Raw genomic sequence first — 20,081 nt, forward strand, 5'->3', positions numbered from 1 at the left:
CGACGAGCCGTGAGGAGGAGTGATGTCAGCAGCAGAGGTTGGCCCCTGAGGTCAGTGTTGGCATCGTAGACGCACACCTCTCCTCATTTACACCGTAAATCGGTGTTAGTAAGACCTGCTCACAACAGCACCGACAGATATATAAACACACCGCTATACTTTTGACAACAATATTGTCCCGAATTCGCCGCCCTGCACCTCCTTCTCAAGAGAGCGGCGACGCATCCGCATGTTCTGGGTTTGTCCATCTGAAACTTGGGGATACGCTGCGCTACTTCTCCTCCATGTAACACCTAAAAGCCGGGTGAATTTAACCTATTGTTTCTGGGTAATTACTCTACAGTTGAATCTGCTGAGATATTTAGAAATTATAACAACAGTCGGACTCGATGAGAAGTGATTCAAACTTGCGGATACTGGATTTGACACATTTTTTTTTGACAGTGTTCCTTCATTACTTTTTGATGCTATAACTGATCAGAAAAAGTTAACGGCTAACTTTTGAATCTGCTTCTCAAACTCACACGGATAGCTTATATATATATATAAGACACAGGGGTCTCTATATATAGGCTATCTATACAGGCTCTTCAACAAGGTGCAAATTAGTCTAACTCCAGCGGCTCATCTTGCAACATTTTTTTTTTTTTTTTTAGGGATTAGACTAACTGCAGGTTAATGAGAACAGGTATCCCCCCTCCCCAACCCCCCAACCCCATCACCACCTCCCCGTCATGTTTTATGGTTTGACTGTTATGCACGTCGCACCTGCGCTCAAGTACCCTGGAGTGGACCCCGTCCTGCGCCCCATTCACCCCTGGATGGCTGTAGGAAGTGGTGCATTGACAGTCCTTTGTGTTGCAACCTGGACCGTAATCTGTTTTGCAACTGAAAAAAACATCCGAAATAAAACTCTAACGCGGCGTTCAGGACCCCCACCTTGGCTTTTTCTAGTGCCCCCCAACCTCTTAGAGATAATACAGGCGAGCCGGGTAGCTTTTCACGGCGCATTTTCGCTGCTGTAGAGTCTGAGCGCAGTAAACAAACTGGGATCTGACACAGTGAAGCAGATTAGAGAAGTAAAAGACAGATTACCTGCACGTAACCTTTAGAGACAAATGATTCAATTGATAAACTTTAATCGCTCAAAACAAATAGGCACTGACTTTAATGTGTTAAAGCAAAGGCTGGTAAGCATTATCGCACATTATAGCACTGCTAATACCATATTAGTATAAAAAGTCACTATTCATTGCTTATTGTCCCTGTGTGAGTATTAAAGGTCATGATGAGTACTGTAGTCAATAAAATAGCATATATTTTAAATATTAAGCCAATTTATTATACACCTTTATAACATGATTATGAAGGTATTGCTGTTTCTGTGTTGCTACAATGATCACAAGTCTTACCACCTCAACCTTGTTCCTTTTTCAACAACTGCATGAGCTCAATGTCACAGTTTTTGGTAAGACAATGTTTTTCCACATTGTCAGCTCAGGGGGTGAAAAGCAAAATGCAACCCCCCCTCCACCCACCCTTCATTCCTTCACCGATCATCGTGGCTGCTGGGGGTTTGTCTCTTAAAGGATTCTGGAAGAGAAAGCATCCTGGAGGTTGGGAGGGAGCAGAGGGCCCAAGAAAGAGAGGGACAGAAGGGTCATCACGGCTCTTTGTGGTGGGATGGATAGTGGAGAGGGAGGAGAAAAAGAGGGAGGAGAAGAAGTGGAAGAGTAGGGGGCAATAAACTTTGCTACAGATGAGGGTCACAGAGGTGCAGAGGTGCTTCAGAGGTCCTGGGAGCTGTTTTTTTAAGTTATGTTCATACGTCCTTGTAGGATATCAATTTTTCAGGTTAAATTGAATTTTCTTTTCATTCAAAAGTCATTTAGATTGTAACTTTCTGGCACAGGCCTGATTTATTTAATGTAACTTATTACATGCTATCTGGAATTTAGAGCTCTAGGTTTTACGGTATGCTTTCTTAGTTTACTTTAAAACACACACTTACTGTACAAAAAAACTTCTGTTGGATGCATTTATTGAGGGTTTATTTTTTGATTACTGATGGACTATGACTTAGATTGTATGCTGAATGTTTGTGCAGAGTCTTATTTTGGTTTAATAGTTGTGTGGTGCAAAATAAGGTTTGAGCTTTCTACTGTCTTGTTAAAATAACTACTACACACACACACACACACACACACACACACACACACACACACACACACACACACACACAAGGAGGAGCATGGAGGAAGCAGTCCCACTGGGGTTTTGTCCCTGACTGTGGTCTATGGGTTCAAAGCTTCTTGCATGGAGAGGAGAGCTCTTAAACAGCATATTAAGCAGGAGTTAATTATATGCCAAGCTAAGTGACAAAGGAAAAGAAAAGCCTCCCTCTGAATGGCAAGACAAGAAAAGAGAAAAGTCATTATGCTGCCCACTTCTTTGCATTTGAAAAACTCAGTTCTTATTTTGGCATTTCCATTTGTAACTCTACAGAAAAGAGATCACATTGTAGAAAGCCGACAACAAAATCTGCATCAGTGGTGTCTAACTTTTAACATTCAAATACCTTCAAGAATATAGTTTAACAAACACACATTCACTCTCTAATTTTGTGGAAAAAAAGCAAATTTTCCATAACAATCACTTTGGCCTGAGGCAGAAGACAAGACAATGTTTCCAAAATGTACATTTTGAAGAAAGAAATCAGTGAAGGTCACTAAGATTTATGTAACTGTGTCAAAAAAGGAGTTAAGTTGCTGTACAAACTTCAAATATAATCAATATTACAGCAATAATTCGTCCAAAAAGCTCTCTGACAATAAGTGATTTTAATTTGTTGTACACATTTGTGATGTAACTATAATTTGGGTGACTTGGGGTGACTGAGCAGCTGTAACATTGCTTGTTTCTTACACTAGTATTTTCACAAATGTATTCTACGTGTATCCATTCAGTATTGAAGTATTTAAATAAAAAAAATTTAAATGGTATTCTTTTCCCTTTCTTCTCCTATCAGCTGCCCTTCCTGCAAACACCCGGTCTGACCTTGTTGTGGAGATTCAGCTATTGTTTCAAATAACATATCTGGATATGCCAGATTGCAAATCAGTAGTCCGTCAGGAGAACTTCCCCTTGCCTTGGAGCAAATGAGTCAACTTTAACATCACTGCCAGGCTGTAGTGGCTGCCGTGAGTCTACTTTGCCATGCCACAACACCACAATGCCAATATAGTCTAAGCACACTGGGGCCCCTGGACCAAAATGAGCCAACGCTGTAAAAAGTAATGGTGGGGATACTATTTTAAAAATATTACATTAAAAAGTTGCTGTAAATCATCTTTATGAGTTCACCAAACACAGCAGATTAACCGAATGACAGCATTAGCACAAGAGGAGGTGTTCTTATGACAAAAATTACAAAAATAACACACAGTTTCTATAGGCTATAAGGATATTGTAATATTTCAGAGTAGTGTCACTTACCATAGGCGTGTTCAAATTGTCAGGAAGTTTTAAAAGTGCTTGCTTGTAGTTTTGATTTAAAAGTGAGAATTAGCTAGTTTAGCTGGGTTGCAAGGTTGCACATGGCAGATATAGGGCACTGTTGCTATGGTCACAGACAATTAATAGGGCTTGCGCACCTTTTTACAAAGGTGATGATGTGATTTTTGACCAGCACTATGTTTGTTACACTATATATTTAAATGGACAGCTGCCTGGAAAGAAATGGGAATTTAATATCTTCAGTAGTCATGGTGTAATTACCCAGTATTAATTATAATTATTCATAGGCTAATTGGGCTTTACTTTCACATACTTTAAGTAGGTGTAAGCGTACTGTTTCTGAGGGGTCACAAGGTGATTAAAGGGAGGAGAGAGGAAAAACCTTTTTTTCTAATTTTGCATCAATCCAAGGGGAAAATCACTCTTTGGTTGCACTGCTCATAACTCACTTCCACACCACCATGTCCTGTGATGTGGGGTCAAAAATAGACATGACTTCATTTTAAAGAGTCACATGCCAGAAAAATTGGGAACCAGTGGTGCACAGTATCATATGAAACAGTGTCATGGGTATAAACCTTTTTACACCCCCTTTTCTCTCCAGAATTTCCCACCACTCTCTTATTTGTTATTTAAAGCAAAAATGTCATGTTGATAATATTTTACGAGCAAGATTTGTGTAGTTTTTCTTTCTTACAGCATTCAGCAGCCCATAGTGCCAGTCCCCACTGACCACAGAGAACCCGTCCAGGAACTGATGTCACCGAGAGCAGCCATTTTTAATGCTAATTCACTCACTTTCTGTAGCAGCCTAGCAGATCACTGTAGCTCATAATAGGCTGCCATGACAGGCAGATCTAAATCATAATCATAACAAGGGGTTTTCCAATTAGGACAGGGACAAAAAGACAGATGATTTATGACAAATGTCCTCTGCTTGGCCAGTTAGGTAGACTTTCAATAATCTTGGGGCAAAATGGCACTGGATCATAATTATGCAGATTAAATGCTTACGGGGATGATAGACTATTTTGAGTGTGCAGCATCCAAATTATGCTATGGGGGCCTTAATTGTAGTGAATGAATGTAGTGAAATACTATATGCCTATCTGTGCTTGATCTCAGCCTGTGCTGCACTCTATTGGAGGAAAGGAGTCATTGCATTAATCCACCAAACACAGAAACACAGAAACAAACATAATCTAGCAGATAACACCCTTGTCTTTACCAGGTTTTATAGATCTTTGACTCCTCATCCTAAAATTAAAGTGATGTAACCTGGACTAAAACAAACCCCACTGACATAAAAAAACAAACAAACAAACATTCTGCATCCATCCCACTGAACATGTTTATTCATAAACTGGTAAAATATAGCGCATTTGTATAAAAATGTAGAAAATTGTACACAAAATATAACACTTGGCTTTTGTCTATTATAGTTAATGCTACTATTAGCCTATAGCTTTCTGTTGCTAAAGGTGATATTCTTTTGCCAGCAAAAAAGTCAGAATGAAGGATGACAGTTATAAAAAAAAGAACACACACATAAAAGGCAACGTCCATAAAGTTCATTAATATAAAAAGATAATTTTATACAAAACATCTCATACATTCTAAAGAACAGCACTATCAGTCAATGTTCATGCCCTTATTGCTAGTGTTAGTGTTGTGTTAAAATAGACTATTTGTGCATCTTTTTCTCAGTAATTTTAAGGTGTCTTTGGTAGGTTGTACACTTTTTCAAAAATGAAGAAATGTTCATTCCCGCTAATGCTTAGTAAACTTTTAAGTGATGCTACTATTTTATTCTGAAAAGTCACATAAAATGCTTCAGCAATACTTTAGTGAGGCCTTATTGAGTCTAGCTGTGCTCAGCTGTGTTCTTGAATGACTATTAAAAAATACTGTTGTGATTACTTATCGCTATCAAAATGAGGTTCATGTGAATAGTCATAAGAGACAGAGACCTTTCCACACAGTGCTGTAGTCAGTGCAAAGCCACAGTGTAAAATTAGTTCTCCTACCAAGACCTGCAACATTCTTACGCATGAAACCGCTCAATAGTCGCACAGAAGTACCTCAGTGTACACATAACAATATGTATTTTAATACAGTGGTAGCGATTGATAAAATTCCTGCTTCATGATCCCCTATCCTGAATTAATAATGCTGAATTTTCCAAATAACTTTGGGATTGGAGCCAACGTGCAGCAGCACTGTACTATGAATGTCCCTCAGTTTCTCAAATATAGGTAACTATTACTGATCTATTAACAGATACAAACCAGCTGACTCGGGTTTCATTCAAAATAGCCGTCATCCTCAGCTGAGTCATGTACGAGTCGGAGGTCGGGTTAATCGAAGGCATTATGTTTGAATATATCAGACATACTGTAATGTAGAGGGGGTTGTTGCACGCATATTATTTGAGCTTTACTCATTATACCCCATGTATGTACCTTAAAAAGAGCAAGGCCCTTTCTGTTTTGCAGTTATAAACACCACTAAAAAAACATAAGTACACAGCTGCTTCAGGAACACTTACAGTAAACATGTGGAGTGCAAACTCTCTGTCTGGAAAGGCAATTACAACATACATGTAATCTGAACACCAAAGATTCAAACACCAACAAGACCTGAGTGTCTGTGTGTAGGCTATGTGTGTGCGTGTGTGTTTGTCTGTGTGTGTGTGTGTGTGTGTGTGTGTGTGTGTGTGTGTGTGTGTGTGTCTGTGTCTGTGTCTGTGCTGTGGCTGCTTTTTGTCAATGTGTGGGAATACTGATAAGCCACTATGAAGAGTGTGTTGTTCATGACAAGGAAGAAATCCCTAGCAATACAGATTAATATTTAGTAGCACCGAGAAATTATTTCTCCATCTCTAAAAGCACATCTTTAGTCTTCACACAGCTCTGAGAAACAACCATCTTACAAACTCCAACCCTGAACATTGGCCTTCAGAATCCAAGCAGTCTATCACAAGACAGGGAATGATTTATCCACTGTCTCATTGTCATATACACAACATATATAAATGTATATAAAACTTATTTACATGCATCCTTCTCTGCTCCACTGTTGCCACAGCCGTTTTGTGACTGGAATGCCTGTTTGGAAAAAGTTCAGTTTCATATCAGGCATATAGCTCTGTGTCTTATAATAAGGCACAGATAAATACCAAGTACCAAGGCAGCGAAGGAACAATACAGCGAGGGAGGTTGATCAGGCACCTTTGGTTTTAAGGTTTTGGGTGGGGATTCTTATAATTTTGAAACCTGTGATGGAATCACATTAGTAGCTTAGTCTAACGCAGTACAACATATAACTATTCCTGTTACATGGATATCTAGTAGCAATAGAACCCTAGCCAGTTCAGGATCCAGGCTCAAACAATGGTTAATGTACTGGGTTTATGTATAAAGGCTTATGGGCATGTATAAAACAGCCAAGACTAATGAGTCATGAATTACATGAAATGATAAATTCAAAAGTATGTCTATCTTACCCTGACTGGGATTTCTTGCAGTGTACCAGGGAAAATCACTATAAGAGACAGGAATTAAGTGTTTTAAACTCCAGGTTGGTTTCCTCTGGATACTGGGCTACATACATTTCCATGTGGGATCTCAATAAAAACATTAGGAACTGGCTAAGGCCTCTACTTGATTGTTAGTCTGGAAAAAGTTGGCCCTCTTCTAAGACAGTGTGTTCAGGTATTTATTCTCCCCAGCCAGCGAGGTAAGCATAGATGTCATGTCGCCAACAGCCATGTTGGACAGGCCAGAGCCTGCAGCTAGGCTGACAGAAGTCTGGGGGGTCGTGAGGCGGGATGAGGTCTGGGAGGAAGACCCTGGTTGACCCTGAAGAGGATTGTTGACTGGGCTGAACGAAGAAGACTCAGCATCATCGATGATGGAGGTGAAGTCTATGCGAGCATTGTCTAAGTCCAGGTTTTCTAAGGCATTGGAGATAGGGCCAGATTCGGGATAGGGAGCCAAGGGGGCAGACTTTGTGACACCTATTGGGTCCAGGTTGGGCCCCATACTGTGCTGCTGGTTGAGACAAGGTCCGTTCTGGGGTTCCATGTGTTTCTCCATATCCATGTTTATCTGACCCGAGTAGTACATGTTGTTGTTATTGGAAGGAGAAAACATTTCAGTTTGTGGGTGCTGTGGATGCTGAACTGGAGGAAGTCGGACCCCTCGCCTGGGGCTCGAAGTGGAGTGTACGGGGCTGAGGTGGGGTGGGCTTCCCAGGTAGACTCCTCCTACCTGTGACAGACTGTTCTGGCGGCTAAGAGGTTTCCGTCCCTGAGGAGGCCTGGGAACCCCCAGCTCCTGGTTATAACATGAGCCTTGGAGACCAGTCAGCTGCTGGTCTTTAGGTGTAGCAGAGCTGGGCCCTCGGCTGTGGGCCGGAGGACTCATGACCGGGTTCTGGTTGGGGTAGGATGGAAAGGGCTGGCTGGAGTAAAGATTCTGGTTTTGGTGCTGTGGACTGTGCTGCATCATTGCTGTCTGGGCACTCATATCCATGTTATCAGTTAGAGGAGGAGGTTTTATTCCACTCTGCTGCCGCTGTTCTTGATGCTGCTCCCACATGAGTGCTTGCTGGGACTGTACATAGTTCCTCACCATCATCTCCTTCACCTGCATCATGGGGGTTTCAGACCTCTGCCCATCTGAAAGAGCAGTACCAGCACAGCCCAAGCTCAAGCCCCCTCCACTGGGGAAGGAGTTCTGGTTCTGTCCCGGAAAGTCACAGCTGGGATTGTTAGAGGACCTCATCATGACCTGGCCTGTCTGTTGCGGGTAACCCTGAGTCTGCTGGAGGAGCATGCGCTGCTGTTGGAGCTTAGCACTTTGACAGGCCTCCCCACCTCCCATCCCAGGGTGGAACTGCTGTTCAGGTTTGATGATGAGTTTGTGGCTTCCATCAGGACTGTTGTAGAGGCCTGTCTGATTATTGAAGTGGGCCTGTGTCTGTTGAGGCTGCAGGCTAGGATCTGAATACTGCATTCCTCGCTGGTTCTGGAGAGCATGGCTGGAAGTTTGGATTTGGCTGTGGGTATCACTCCAAGGACCTCCAGCATCACCACCCTGGCCTATGCTAGGGTAATGGGGGCCTGAGGGACTGAGTTGGCAGGTGCTCATACTGTACTCCGCCTGTTGGAGAAGTGTATTAGACATGCCCTCGGATTGAATAGGCCTTGCTTGGCCTATTGGATTTCCACCAGCCCTGGAAGTGACTTCCCCTCCCTGGTTCTGGTAGTGCCCCTGCATGTAACCCTGGTCTGGGCAGCTCAGAGAGTCATGGTTTGGGGACAGCTGGTTTGAAAGAGGACCTCCACTTCCAACTCCTCCAAGGGTTTGATGTTGTTGCTGGTATCCCATGAAGCTTCTCTCTCCAGGGGGCATCATCATGGAACGATCCATGGCATCAACAGGAGCAAGGTGGGGCTCCATACCCATAGCCTCCATCATTACATTCTCGGTAATACTAGGTGGCCGAGGTGAGTACATGTGGCGGGCAAGACTGGTGTCAGAGCCACGATGCTGTAGTGCATTCCTTCGGCCCATCATGGCTACATTGTTAAGGCTATTGAAACGCTTGGGGAGAGCTTGTGGATCTGCTGCTGATCGAACCGGGTCACTGGCTCGCCTGCTGTTGTTACCTGGAGCCTGGTGAGGGTAGATAACACCAGTTCCATACTCTGTGTTGGCACTGTGCCTACGTGGGCCAACATGTTGAAGGAAAGGAGGAAGAGGCTGCCCTTGGTACTCAGTTAAAACACCTCCTCTTCTGCCTGGAGTACCTGTCCGCTCCATATTGGGTAAAGGAGTGGGTGGTGGTCCACCAGTTGCTGCAGCGTATTTGGCCTTTAGGCTGTATTGCTGGGCAGGTGTTAAATTAGGAAGACCTGGCAATCCCCCTCCTACAGGACAAGGATGTCCTCTGCGATTGGTCTCAGGAGAGAGGGGGTCTCCCCCGCTCTGCTCTGGACCATGGTGGTGACACCCTCCCCCTGCCGTTCCTCCCATTTGTGAGACCTCACTGGAGCGCCTGCTGGACAAGTAAGGAGACACCATGGAAGACCGACGGCTGACCGTATATGCAGAGCTTAGGCTGCTGGTGCCGCTTCCTCTCCTGTCATTAGAAGAGCAGCCGATTGATGTGCCACCTCCTAACTCGTGATTGGACAGCTCCATAACTCGTCGATTTGAGAGGAGTGGAGAAGGTGCACACATTCCCATATTCTCCCCTGGACCTGAAAATGAACAACCAGAAGGAGGAAACTACTTAGAAACAGTTAATCAATACAAACTGAAAATGTTAATTCAGATGTCCCATTGAAACAATCCCTGAACACTTTATTAGTCATAGATCAGTTCTGAATATAATTTTTTTATTTCATCCCAGAACATACCAGGAAGTGCAGGTAGCTTGTTATTGGAACAGCGGGCAGGAGGGGTTGGCCGGCGGATTTGCTTAAGCTTGTCAATCTTCAGGTTCTCCAGCCTCTTCAAAGCCTGCGCTGACATTCCCATTGTTCCTCCAACACTTCCTGGCTCCCCTCCTCCTCCTCCACCCAAAACTCCATCCTCCAGTGCTGTGAGATCCTCTAGACTGCCTGCTGCATTCAAGTTCATCTCCACCCCACTATCATTGTTGTTGGCGCTCCCCAGTGGGGAACGTTCGCTACTGCAGGATGATTGACCGCCAGGGCTTGGCTGGGATTTCTGGAAGATGTAATGTAATTTATTATCATGTATACGTTAAATTCTCTTTTCAAATGGCAGAAATGTTAAGTATATCTGATTTGTACGTAATAAGGTAAATTAAATCTATGGGTGGGGTGCATTTAACATTGGAACTTTGTTCAATTTCTTACATTTAAAGCACCTTGCAGGCCAGAAATACAATTTATCACTCACCAGAGCAGTCTCAGGAGCCAACAGTTTGCAGTCCTCCCTGCGTGTCTCCTCCTTCTCCAGCAGCAGTTCAGAGCTCTGGCCTCCTGGAGTCATAGCTGAACCAGGGGGTCGAGGTCCTGTGTCTCCACGATGCTTCTTGGTGATGTGGGCTTCAGGGCCATGCACCGTTTTCACATGTTTACGCAAAGAGCTCGGATCTGTGTATCGCTTAGTGCAGCCGGGGATCTTACATACATATGGTTTCTGTAAAGGGCACACACAATTTAGTTTGACTGTATACAGTGCTTGAATGCCAAAATTTACTTTACTGCAACTTGACTGATATTGAAAGGGAATGTAGTAATTTATCATTCTTGTTTTTCCTGATTTTCTATACCATCCAAAATAGTGTGTAAAGTGTGAATCTCTACAAGACTCCTATATTAACTGACTGAATTATTATTTTTATTATTAACTCAATTCATAAAAAAAATAAAAGTATATTTTACAACAGTATCACTGTTAATAATATGCAAAGCCAAGACAGCTAATTAATTTATCTGTCAAGGTATTGTTCAATGATATAACTCTATCACTTGTGTGGGTGGGATACATTAAAGTACCTCGTTGGAGTGAGTTCGGTTCTGGTGTTTAGCCCTGTCTGAAGCATTGGAGAAGGCCTTGTTGCAGCCTTCATGTTCACACACGTATGGTTTCTCTCCAGTGTGAGAGCGCAGGTGGGTCTTCAAATTCTCCAGGCGGGAGTAGGCCTTATTACAGCCTTCGAACTGAAACAGAAATAATGGTTTTATAACCAAAGCTAAGTTTCAATAAAGACAACAACTACCAATAGCTTTAACTAATAAGCTATAAACTGACAGAAATGGCCAGTCTATGGCCAGACCTACAGTCTTACAGCCATACTGTATTTGAGATATAGTACAATCATTTTAGTTGCAAGGGCTTTATAAGCTTTATCTTTTTTCACCCCTGCATTAATGATATGAGCAAGTCTTGTGACCCCTGTTCTGAGTTTCTCAGTTCACTCAGACCTGCCACCTGCTAGTGAAGCTACATTGGCAGTATTTTTTAAGACAAATGAACCAAACACAAACTCCACAGTAGAAACTGAAAATTTAACGGTTGACTTTATAAATAATTATCTGCTTTAGAAAGTGATGATGACACAGAATGATAAATGTAAAATGTGACAATGTAAATGGCTGTTAGCAGTTTCATACTTGCAGGTGTAAAAATCGATATAACAACAACATAAATAGAAACAGAGAGAAAAATAACACATAGACAGAAACTTCAGATATACTCACAGTGCACTTGTGTGGCTTCTCTCCTGTGTGTCTGCGCATATGAACCACCAGCATGTACTGGGCTTTGAAAGGCCTCTGTTCTCGAGAGCACTCCTGCCAGTGACACACAAACTCCTTCTTTTCTCCATGGATGTGTTCATTGTTGATGTGCTGTTGAGTAAACAGATAAATAGAGACACCCATTAATAATCAACAAAACTTTTTCCCTGTCTTTTTTTTCCATCTATTCTACAATATATCGATTGATCTATCGCTTACATGAACTAGCTGGTCTTGTGTGTCAAATTCCTTGTTGCAGCTCTCCCAGTGGCAGTTGGTTTCATAGATGGCCTCTTGTTCAGGCTTCCCGTCCTCCTTGTCTAAGTCATCTCTTCCATCCAGTAGACCCAGCAGAGGGTCCTGATGAAACATATGGGTAACAGATCATGGCTCAAGTTTAAGGAAATACTTTACAAACATAATGAAATTTTGCTCTCTGCATTTAACTCAAAGCCATTTACACATATAGGGCAACATATGCCCTATATTACATATATACAGATATCAGCCAGTCATGTTTTGCTGATATGATGGAGGTTCTTTGCCAACTACAGCTTTTAAAAAACAGCAAAATGTTCTTTCTCTGCATGCTGTGACTGGTGGTCAACAAGACAATGCCTGCAGTATGGGCCAATATCAGTCAAACAAGTTTAACAAGAATTATTTATTTATCCTCCACTATTTGTTCTTGACACTATTTTACTTCCTTACATCACACAGACAAATGTTTTTATACTCCTGCATGCCAAAACTAAAATAAAAATGTGTGAAGGTGAAAACTACAGGAATAACAATGTACCTGAGTGCCAGTGGAAGAAGGACTGGCCACATCTCCCTCTGACCTCTCCTCCAGGCTCTTCACATTCATGCCATCCATCACACTTCCCAGTCCTGGCTCTGTCTTCAGCTAAAAAATAAAACACATGTCATATCATAACCAACATCATATCACCTCTGTTTATCTCTTTCTGTTTCTCATTCACATTGATACCATTGACACAAGTTTTAATTCTCACTATCATACGCCTATAGCTTCCTATTCCCACCTCCCTTCCCCAGCTGTCAGAAGCAGAGGGTGTACTGATAGTGAAATGCTTTGACTGCTTTGTAAAGTGAGTGAGAGAGCTGCCTTACATGTCCATGCTTGGGTGGAGCGTGCAGCCGAGGATTGTGGGGAGGTAAACGGGAAGCTTGGCAGGGGCCTGGTGTGTGTCCACCCAAAGGTGTCCCCCCGCCTCCTCCATAGATGGAACCTTGTTGTCGGGATTGGCAGGTTATATTGCTGGAATAGCCCAGGGACGGGCTGTGGAGCAAAAGGAAAAAGGTGAAACTCACGTTCAAGTTTTGGTTTATTTAAGTTTTAATAAATATTGGAGTGATAATGTAGCTAAATGAGGCGAGAGGAACAAACAACAAACTCTATGCCTCAAAGTAAATCACTGCATATTGTACAGCTATTTTAAAATCAGGGCACGTGCAGCAGCAGCAGCAGCAGCACTTTGTATCCAATATAGTTACTTACTAGTCTGAGGTAATAGATATGAATATTGCTGGCTTTAAGATGCATTTCTGTGCTTAACATGGAATAGAGAAATATCTGACCTCATGGCGCTCACAGAGAGATGGCCATAGGAACTGGCCCCATTGGGGTTGCAGCGAGAGTTGACAAAGGCCACCAAGGAGTTGGGTGATGTCCGGATCACTGTCTGCAGGTCAACGCTGGCATCAGACAGAGGAGAGATGGACAGAGCTCTCTTTTTACTCAGCTTTAGCATGGAGCGAGGCGTGGAGAACCTCGAGCCTAAAAGGGAACAAAGGACATAAAACAGCAGGAGGGTTAGCTTTGATACAAAATACTTGAGAGACATTTAGATTTCTAATTAAAGGAAACAGTGGGGAGTGTTAACTTACCATCTCCTGAGCCTATCTGATCAGAGCCAGGCTGAATCTGGCAGAAGTTGTGATGAGAGGACATCATGTTGTTCTGGTTACAGTAGGGGGTGCTATTGCCACCTGTTAGAAGTTAAGGACAGAGAGAAACACTAAAACATACTGCACAGATCCACACTGACGTCTTTTAAGTTAATGAAGCAGACAAAGGGTTTCTGGGTTACTGTAACTCACAGTGTAGCCCATGTGATCAAAATTCCAACTACACATCATGTTGACATGTAGTCTGGTGCATCTAACAAGTGCTGATTGGTTGAGCAAGGAAGGATAGTTACTTGCACTGGGGTTGGCCACACAACAATGTCAATGTCATTTGAAGTTTTAGGTACAGCTACAAGATGCACCTGTAAGTTATAGTTTTTTTTAAATGACACAGGTAAAACAGACAATTAACTGTCCTGAGTGGTTTTATGGTTTAAACTCTTTGTTCTTCAGATAAGTGAAATAGAATTGTAATCAGCATTCACATATTTTATGTTTACAGGGTCTATTTTTCTATCTCTAGTTCACCTTAATTTAACTGAGTTGCTGCAGAGTCACACACATTTCAATCTCAGCAGTACAACAGGCCTTTTGTTGACATCCAATCTTTCCCATTGTAGAAATCTGGGTAGTCTCTGTTTCTTACTCAGTCTCTCAGGTATCTTTAAGTCCAAATCAGTAGCAGCTGTGAGATTAAGGAGGTGTAAAAGATACTCTGACTCACCCTCCGTGGGCGGCATGCCCCTGTGGCCCATCATACTGTGTGGTGGCGGGGCCTGAGGGGGCCTCATATATTGATCCATGCAGTGGCCAATCCCCTGTCCTGGTCCTGATCCATGAGTCATACTGGGAGTCAGGGGATTATACATAGCACGGCAGTCCTGGGGAGGGCCGTTGAGGAGTGGGGCACGCATAGAGGACACATCACTGTAGGGAGAATGGTCTGATGGGACTAGTCTGCAAATATTTAAAAAAACACACAATTTGTCTTGGGCAACTTAGAAATAAATAAAAACTTCACCTAAAATAAATAAATACCATAATAAATCGAATGGACAACAAATATTATATTTTTCTGTGTTTTCAGTGTCACTTTTAAGCCAAGATGAGTCAGATAAGATTATGCTAATTGTAAAGCTTCTATAAATACCACATTATCTATAAACTGAAGCATTTATAGTAGCTTTATGTAGAGGCCTTGAAAGAAGCACTGTCTGTGGAGCTGAACTTCAGAAGCTCATCTCTGCTGTAATCGCTTGTGATGTCTCCTTTTCACCACTAGATGGGGTATAGTCTCTATCCTGGTCTACACTGTGGAAACTTACTCATTTGGGTTTTCCCCTACCAAACTAGAGAGGGAAAGCTTCATTGGAACTTTCCAGTCTTCTCATGAATTTCAATGTTTTCTCTGACCTTTCTTCAGTCTCACTGGTTAGTTCAAAATCTGTCTCTCCTCTTCTTTTTCTCTTTTTCTCTGTCCCTCTCGCTCCTCTCCTAAAGGGGCAGACTTCATCTATCCACCTTCTCCTAAGTCGTCCTTTCAGTTCTTTAATTCTTTCACCACAACGTGTATTCCACACAGGAGCTTAATCTGTCGTCTCTAATCCACTGTGCTGGTTCCCCCCGCATCTACCTCCCTCCCATTCTCACTCCTTTCCCCCTTTCTCTTCTCCCATTCATCCCTTCTGTTCTACTTCTCTCTCTTTCTCTCTCTCTTTCTCTCTCCCCCCTCTGTCCTTTCTGTCACTTTCTATCTCCTCTTTCTTTCTCCCTCCCTCTCCCGCTCCTCTGTCTCTCTCTATCCTGCCCAGCCACCTTTCTCTCCATCTCTCTCTGTTTCTCCCTCACTCTGGGTAACCTGAGCGGGGCGCGAGGCAGTCATGCAGAGCGCAGCGGGGCCTGGTCAGCCTGTAATTAGCAGCTGTCAGAGAGAGGCCGAGTCCACCCGCAACCTGGGTGGCATGAGGAAGGGAGGGAGGACGGGGGGGAGAGGGAGGAGAGGGGGAGGAGTGAGGGGCTGAGTTAGCACTGTGTCCATAACAATTGCAGCAAGACTTCTGCACCCTCAGAATATCTGTGTGATTAAAATAGGAACAGTTTCTGAGCCTCTGAGATGAGCACCATCACTGCTTTCTAGAGAGAGACTGCTGTGATTTCTGGTTGCTTGTTAATAAAAAACAGCAAGTTGATTGAGGTCAGTCGCTGTGGTTGTAATGTAGTGAAATTGGAAAGACAAGTGCCCAACATGAAAAATATCAAAGTAACATGAGACGAAACACCTAGTAGGGCTCTGTTGAATGTTAAAGAAAATGCTTATAAAAACCTTTAAAAGTATTGACACATCACTCCTGTACAGAGACAGAAAACAATAATTTGTGATTTGTGAGTGCTAATTGTTTGTGCTGGAAATATTTCTTATATATTTCAAACGATAGCCGTGTGCAGAGAGCGCACACAACTTCTTAAAGTCTTGTTTTGGTTCTCAGATTTTATACTTTTGTGCCCGTACAGACACAAAAATCTGACTTCACAACAGTATCTGTAGAAGTGCTGTGTGAATGGATTAACTGTTAATCTGCTAGCCCCATATATTGAAAGATAGAAAGAGATTGTTATTATTGTATATTTTGGCTGAGAAAAAATAAATTGTAGTACAGAAATGTCAATAACGTTAAAATCAGAAAATCTGAAACAGTTGCCATTACATATCCTCTATACAGCATTTTAAAACTGTAAAGTTTCAAAAATGTTTGTATATGTTTTGTGTTTATGTAGACCAAGAATATTGGTCAGTTTATTGTTATTGGATTCTTTCACCATATCAGTATCAGCCTCAGTAATCCAGCATTGGTTTGACTGAACATGTATGTAAAACAGCTGTGGAATTCATTATGAGAAATAAAGTTTAAAAGGCAGCCACAGAGTAATGACGGAGGACGTAGCACATGCTAACTGCTGTCTTACCCTCTGGAGGGCTGGCTAGGTGAGGTCTCGTAGTGATACAGCCCCTGGTGTGGCTGCATGTCCACTGGCATTGGAGCTCCGAGACCGACTGCTCCCCTTACACCCTGGACCTGACACACAAAGGCAAGGACACGGTTAGGGTGAAGAGAGGAAAACCAAACAAACCCAACCAACCTAAACTAAACTGCACCAGAAAGAAATAGACAAAAACAATTGTGGTTGGGGGAAAAAAGAATATGTAGGATGTTAATAACAGACCAAACCAAACCAAGCAAAACAGTTCAAGGGCAAAATAAGTTCTCTCTGAGAAGCCTGAGTCATACTTATTTAAACAGAGCTGGTACGACGTACTAAATCCATTACTTAAGTAGAAATGTCAAAACCACAGAAGAAATACATTTAAACACTGTAAAATACATCATTAACGGCCCTGCATTTAAAATGCTATTTACAGTAAGTAAACTACAGAAGGCTAGAAGTCAGTTTTGTTGAGCATCAAAGGCAAAAGCATTCACATTGAACAATGTTAATGGTTTTGAAGCACTAGTAGATTTAAATTTTTTGATGGTCCAGGTGTTGCTATATCTGCCTGAGTCCATCATATTTTATTAGACAATATGTATGTTTCATAACCACAATCCTATATGAATAACTACCACATGTTGCAACAATATAAAAGTCTCATCAATGGAATTAAAATGGAAAGAGATAGAAGAAACCCAGGTGAACTGGTGGCAACCTCCAGTACAGGTATGTTGACAGTTAAAGTGATTTAAAGTGCAGCTGTACGGTGGTTTAAGTGTTAAGAATGTCTGTTTAAGTGTCTGAGAATTGGGGGGTTGTTTAACTCTTTTTAACTTCAAGACAAAAGCACAGATATGCAAATGTTGGCAAAGAAACTACAATGTTAGAATGGACCAGTCACATTATATAGAAATATAATAATCTAAAGCTGTATTTGGACAAATTAAACATTACATCCATAAGTATCATGAATGTATTATTACATAAAATGAACATAAATGTAATCGAAATGGCAACTCGAATTGGTGTGAGAAATGAACAGAATCTGCACAAAAGAATAACTCTCAGCTCTGGAATTTGGACTCGTATACGTTACAGAGACTTTAAAAGCAGGTCATGTGATGGTACTGATGTGTCCTGACACACTCCTACAGATTAGACAAAACCCTGTGACACAAACAGTGGGCTTGGCTGTAATCTTCCTTCTCCAAACAGAGTTGTGAACCTCAAACACTGCTGACAGACACCAAAAACCTGCCGCACCTTCCCATCCTAGGAAAGTAGCGATCAACATGGAAAAGACATACAGAAAAAAGAGAGTCTGGCTTTTGCCTTAAAGCTTAAAAAGACAAACAGTTAAGGGATGTTAGCAACTCAAACAGAGAAAGATGAAAGTAGGACAAAGCAGCCTTTTGTATGAAACTTATATAGAGATCGTATCTTTCAGCGAGAGTGCATGTGTGAGGTAATTCTAGCTAAGAGGATCTTAGGAACAAGCACCTGCTCATTACAGCTAACCACATCAGTGCAGGTACTAATAGTCGGGACTATGGCTCTTACATGGTTACAGAGGTAATTAGGGCCAAAAAATTACTGTATACACTGATGCCATAGTTACCACAAATGGAGAAAAGCCAAAAAATGTTTTCATGTATGCCTCGATCGTTTGTTATATCAACTAAATTAAATATATGTTGTATATTTATTTTTAAAGTATACAACCCTGTAATTCTAAACATGCTTGAGTTAATATGTCTTATTCCTGTGTTTTCTTTCTTTTGAAATATTTTAAGAATGTGAAATAATTGATTTAAAAAAAGAGTTTATAAATCTGCATATTATTTAACTAGCAAAAAATTTAAATAGCATTTAAATCCTTAAATCAAAATATCACATTGCTTGCTGCTGTTCATGTGACAAGTGTTCAGACCCAAACTGGGAAAGCCTCCTGTCCACTGCAGATGAAAGCTCTGTGGTTTTGAGTGCAACAGGTTGCCAGGCCTGTTATGCAGTAGCACAAGTGTTAAAAGGGCAGCAGGGACCTATTTAAGCCCACAAGCCACCAGGGGGATTTGGTACGCAAAGTTAGTGAGTGGCTAAATTATGTGGGCGGTCCGGGGCTAATTGCACAGATTCAGCGCCGGCTTTGGCTGTGTGTATGATAATTAGCCGGAAGTGCTAAATAGAGATCTTGTCGAGCACCTCAGCTGTCCAGAACTAATAAATACCGAGAAGGGGGTCGCCAGACAGCCTGACACACACATACACACACACTGACACACCTGTCAGTCTCACCAGGGGGTAGCATAATAATCCAGTGGCCACCATGTCTACAGAGAATGTGTGTGCATGTGTGTGTGTGTGTGTGTGTGTGCATGTGTGTGTGTGTGTGTGTGTGTGTGTGTGTGTGTGTGTGTGTGTGTGTGTGTGTGTGTGTGTGTGTGTGTGTGTGTGTGTGTGTGTGTGTGTGTGAAAGAGTGAGTGTGACTGAATATATCAAAGCAGTTTGTACTGCGTAAGCCCGGTAGCAGGTGTGTATGAGAAGGGACTTTTGGAGACAAGTGTATAGCGGTGTGTGAGTGTGTTTGACATAATGAATTGTTGTGGATCCAGGATCTAGGTGGTGGATAGAGAAAGAGTGAATAATGTATGAGATCACCTCGGCATAAGCAAGCTGGAACCTTTTGATAAATATGCTTGCCAGTGTTTCTCCAGGGAGCAAGGCAGCCAGTGAGTGTGTGAGTGTTACTGTTATAGATCCTTGTACACACACTCAGCTGTGTGTTATGTAACTAATTTGCGTGGCTCTTATCCAGTGAATAACAGTAAAGTAGGGGCAAATGTAGAATAAGTCAACAGAATAAATGTTTACTAAGTCATTCCTGTCTTCTAGAAATTATGTTTATGTACTAAATTTGCACCAGCAAATAACAATCATGAAAGTATCTGCCAAGTTGCAAAACGTTCACCAACAACATATTTCATTTGTTCTCCCTGCAATAGCCGCTCATAGCAACTAAAGCATGATATTGAAGTGAGACATGGCACCAAGCATGAGACGTGACTTCAAGCAGCAACAAGGAGCTTTGATTTTTTGCTGATTCTGGCGTCCCCTGTGGACAAGAGTGATAGTGTTTCCCTCGTCTCATTTTGATTTCAAGGGAAATCCGACTCAGTGGCAGGTATTAAGACTACATACATAGGAAGATCCAATTTGCTTATTTAGGTCATATAGAAGCATTGGTATTATCAGTTTAGGACTGTCTGTAGTAGGTTTAACTTCCCTAGCTTTGGTGCTGTACAAAAACGTTCACTGGAATTGCTGTAAAAAACATTGCCAGTGATCTTAATCATGCAGCCATTA

At 42.0% G+C, this 20,081-nt stretch overlaps 1 protein-coding gene across 1 annotated transcript in view; it reads right to left on the reverse strand.

Moving 5' to 3' along the window:
- Positions 1 to 4,842: 4,842 nt before the first annotated feature.
- The window catches only part of gli1 (GLI family zinc finger 1), a 49,838-nt gene continuing 34,599 nt past the window's right edge, over positions 4,843 to 20,081 (reverse strand). The window contains exons 2-13 of the mRNA XM_051415622.1: positions 16,694 to 16,803; positions 14,454 to 14,686; positions 13,709 to 13,810; positions 13,400 to 13,598; positions 12,932 to 13,100; positions 12,597 to 12,704; positions 12,017 to 12,157; positions 11,759 to 11,908; positions 11,054 to 11,218; positions 10,452 to 10,694; positions 9,944 to 10,256; positions 4,843 to 9,784 (exon numbers count right to left, since the gene is read on the reverse strand). Of these exons, the coding sequence (XP_051271582.1) occupies positions 7,212 to 9,784; positions 9,944 to 10,256; positions 10,452 to 10,694; positions 11,054 to 11,218; positions 11,759 to 11,908; positions 12,017 to 12,157; positions 12,597 to 12,704; positions 12,932 to 13,100; positions 13,400 to 13,598; positions 13,709 to 13,810; positions 14,454 to 14,686; positions 16,694 to 16,764 (4,467 nt within the window). The 5' untranslated portion in view covers positions 16,765 to 16,803 and the 3' untranslated portion in view covers positions 4,843 to 7,211. The remainder of the gene's footprint in view (positions 9,785 to 9,943; positions 10,257 to 10,451; positions 10,695 to 11,053; positions 11,219 to 11,758; positions 11,909 to 12,016; positions 12,158 to 12,596; positions 12,705 to 12,931; positions 13,101 to 13,399; positions 13,599 to 13,708; positions 13,811 to 14,453; positions 14,687 to 16,693; positions 16,804 to 20,081) is intronic.

The sequence above is a fragment of the Dicentrarchus labrax genome, unplaced genomic scaffold (genome assembly GCF_905237075.1).
Source record: "Dicentrarchus labrax unplaced genomic scaffold, dlabrax2021, whole genome shotgun sequence".
Classification (NCBI taxonomy): Eukaryota; Metazoa; Chordata; class Actinopteri; family Moronidae; genus Dicentrarchus; species Dicentrarchus labrax.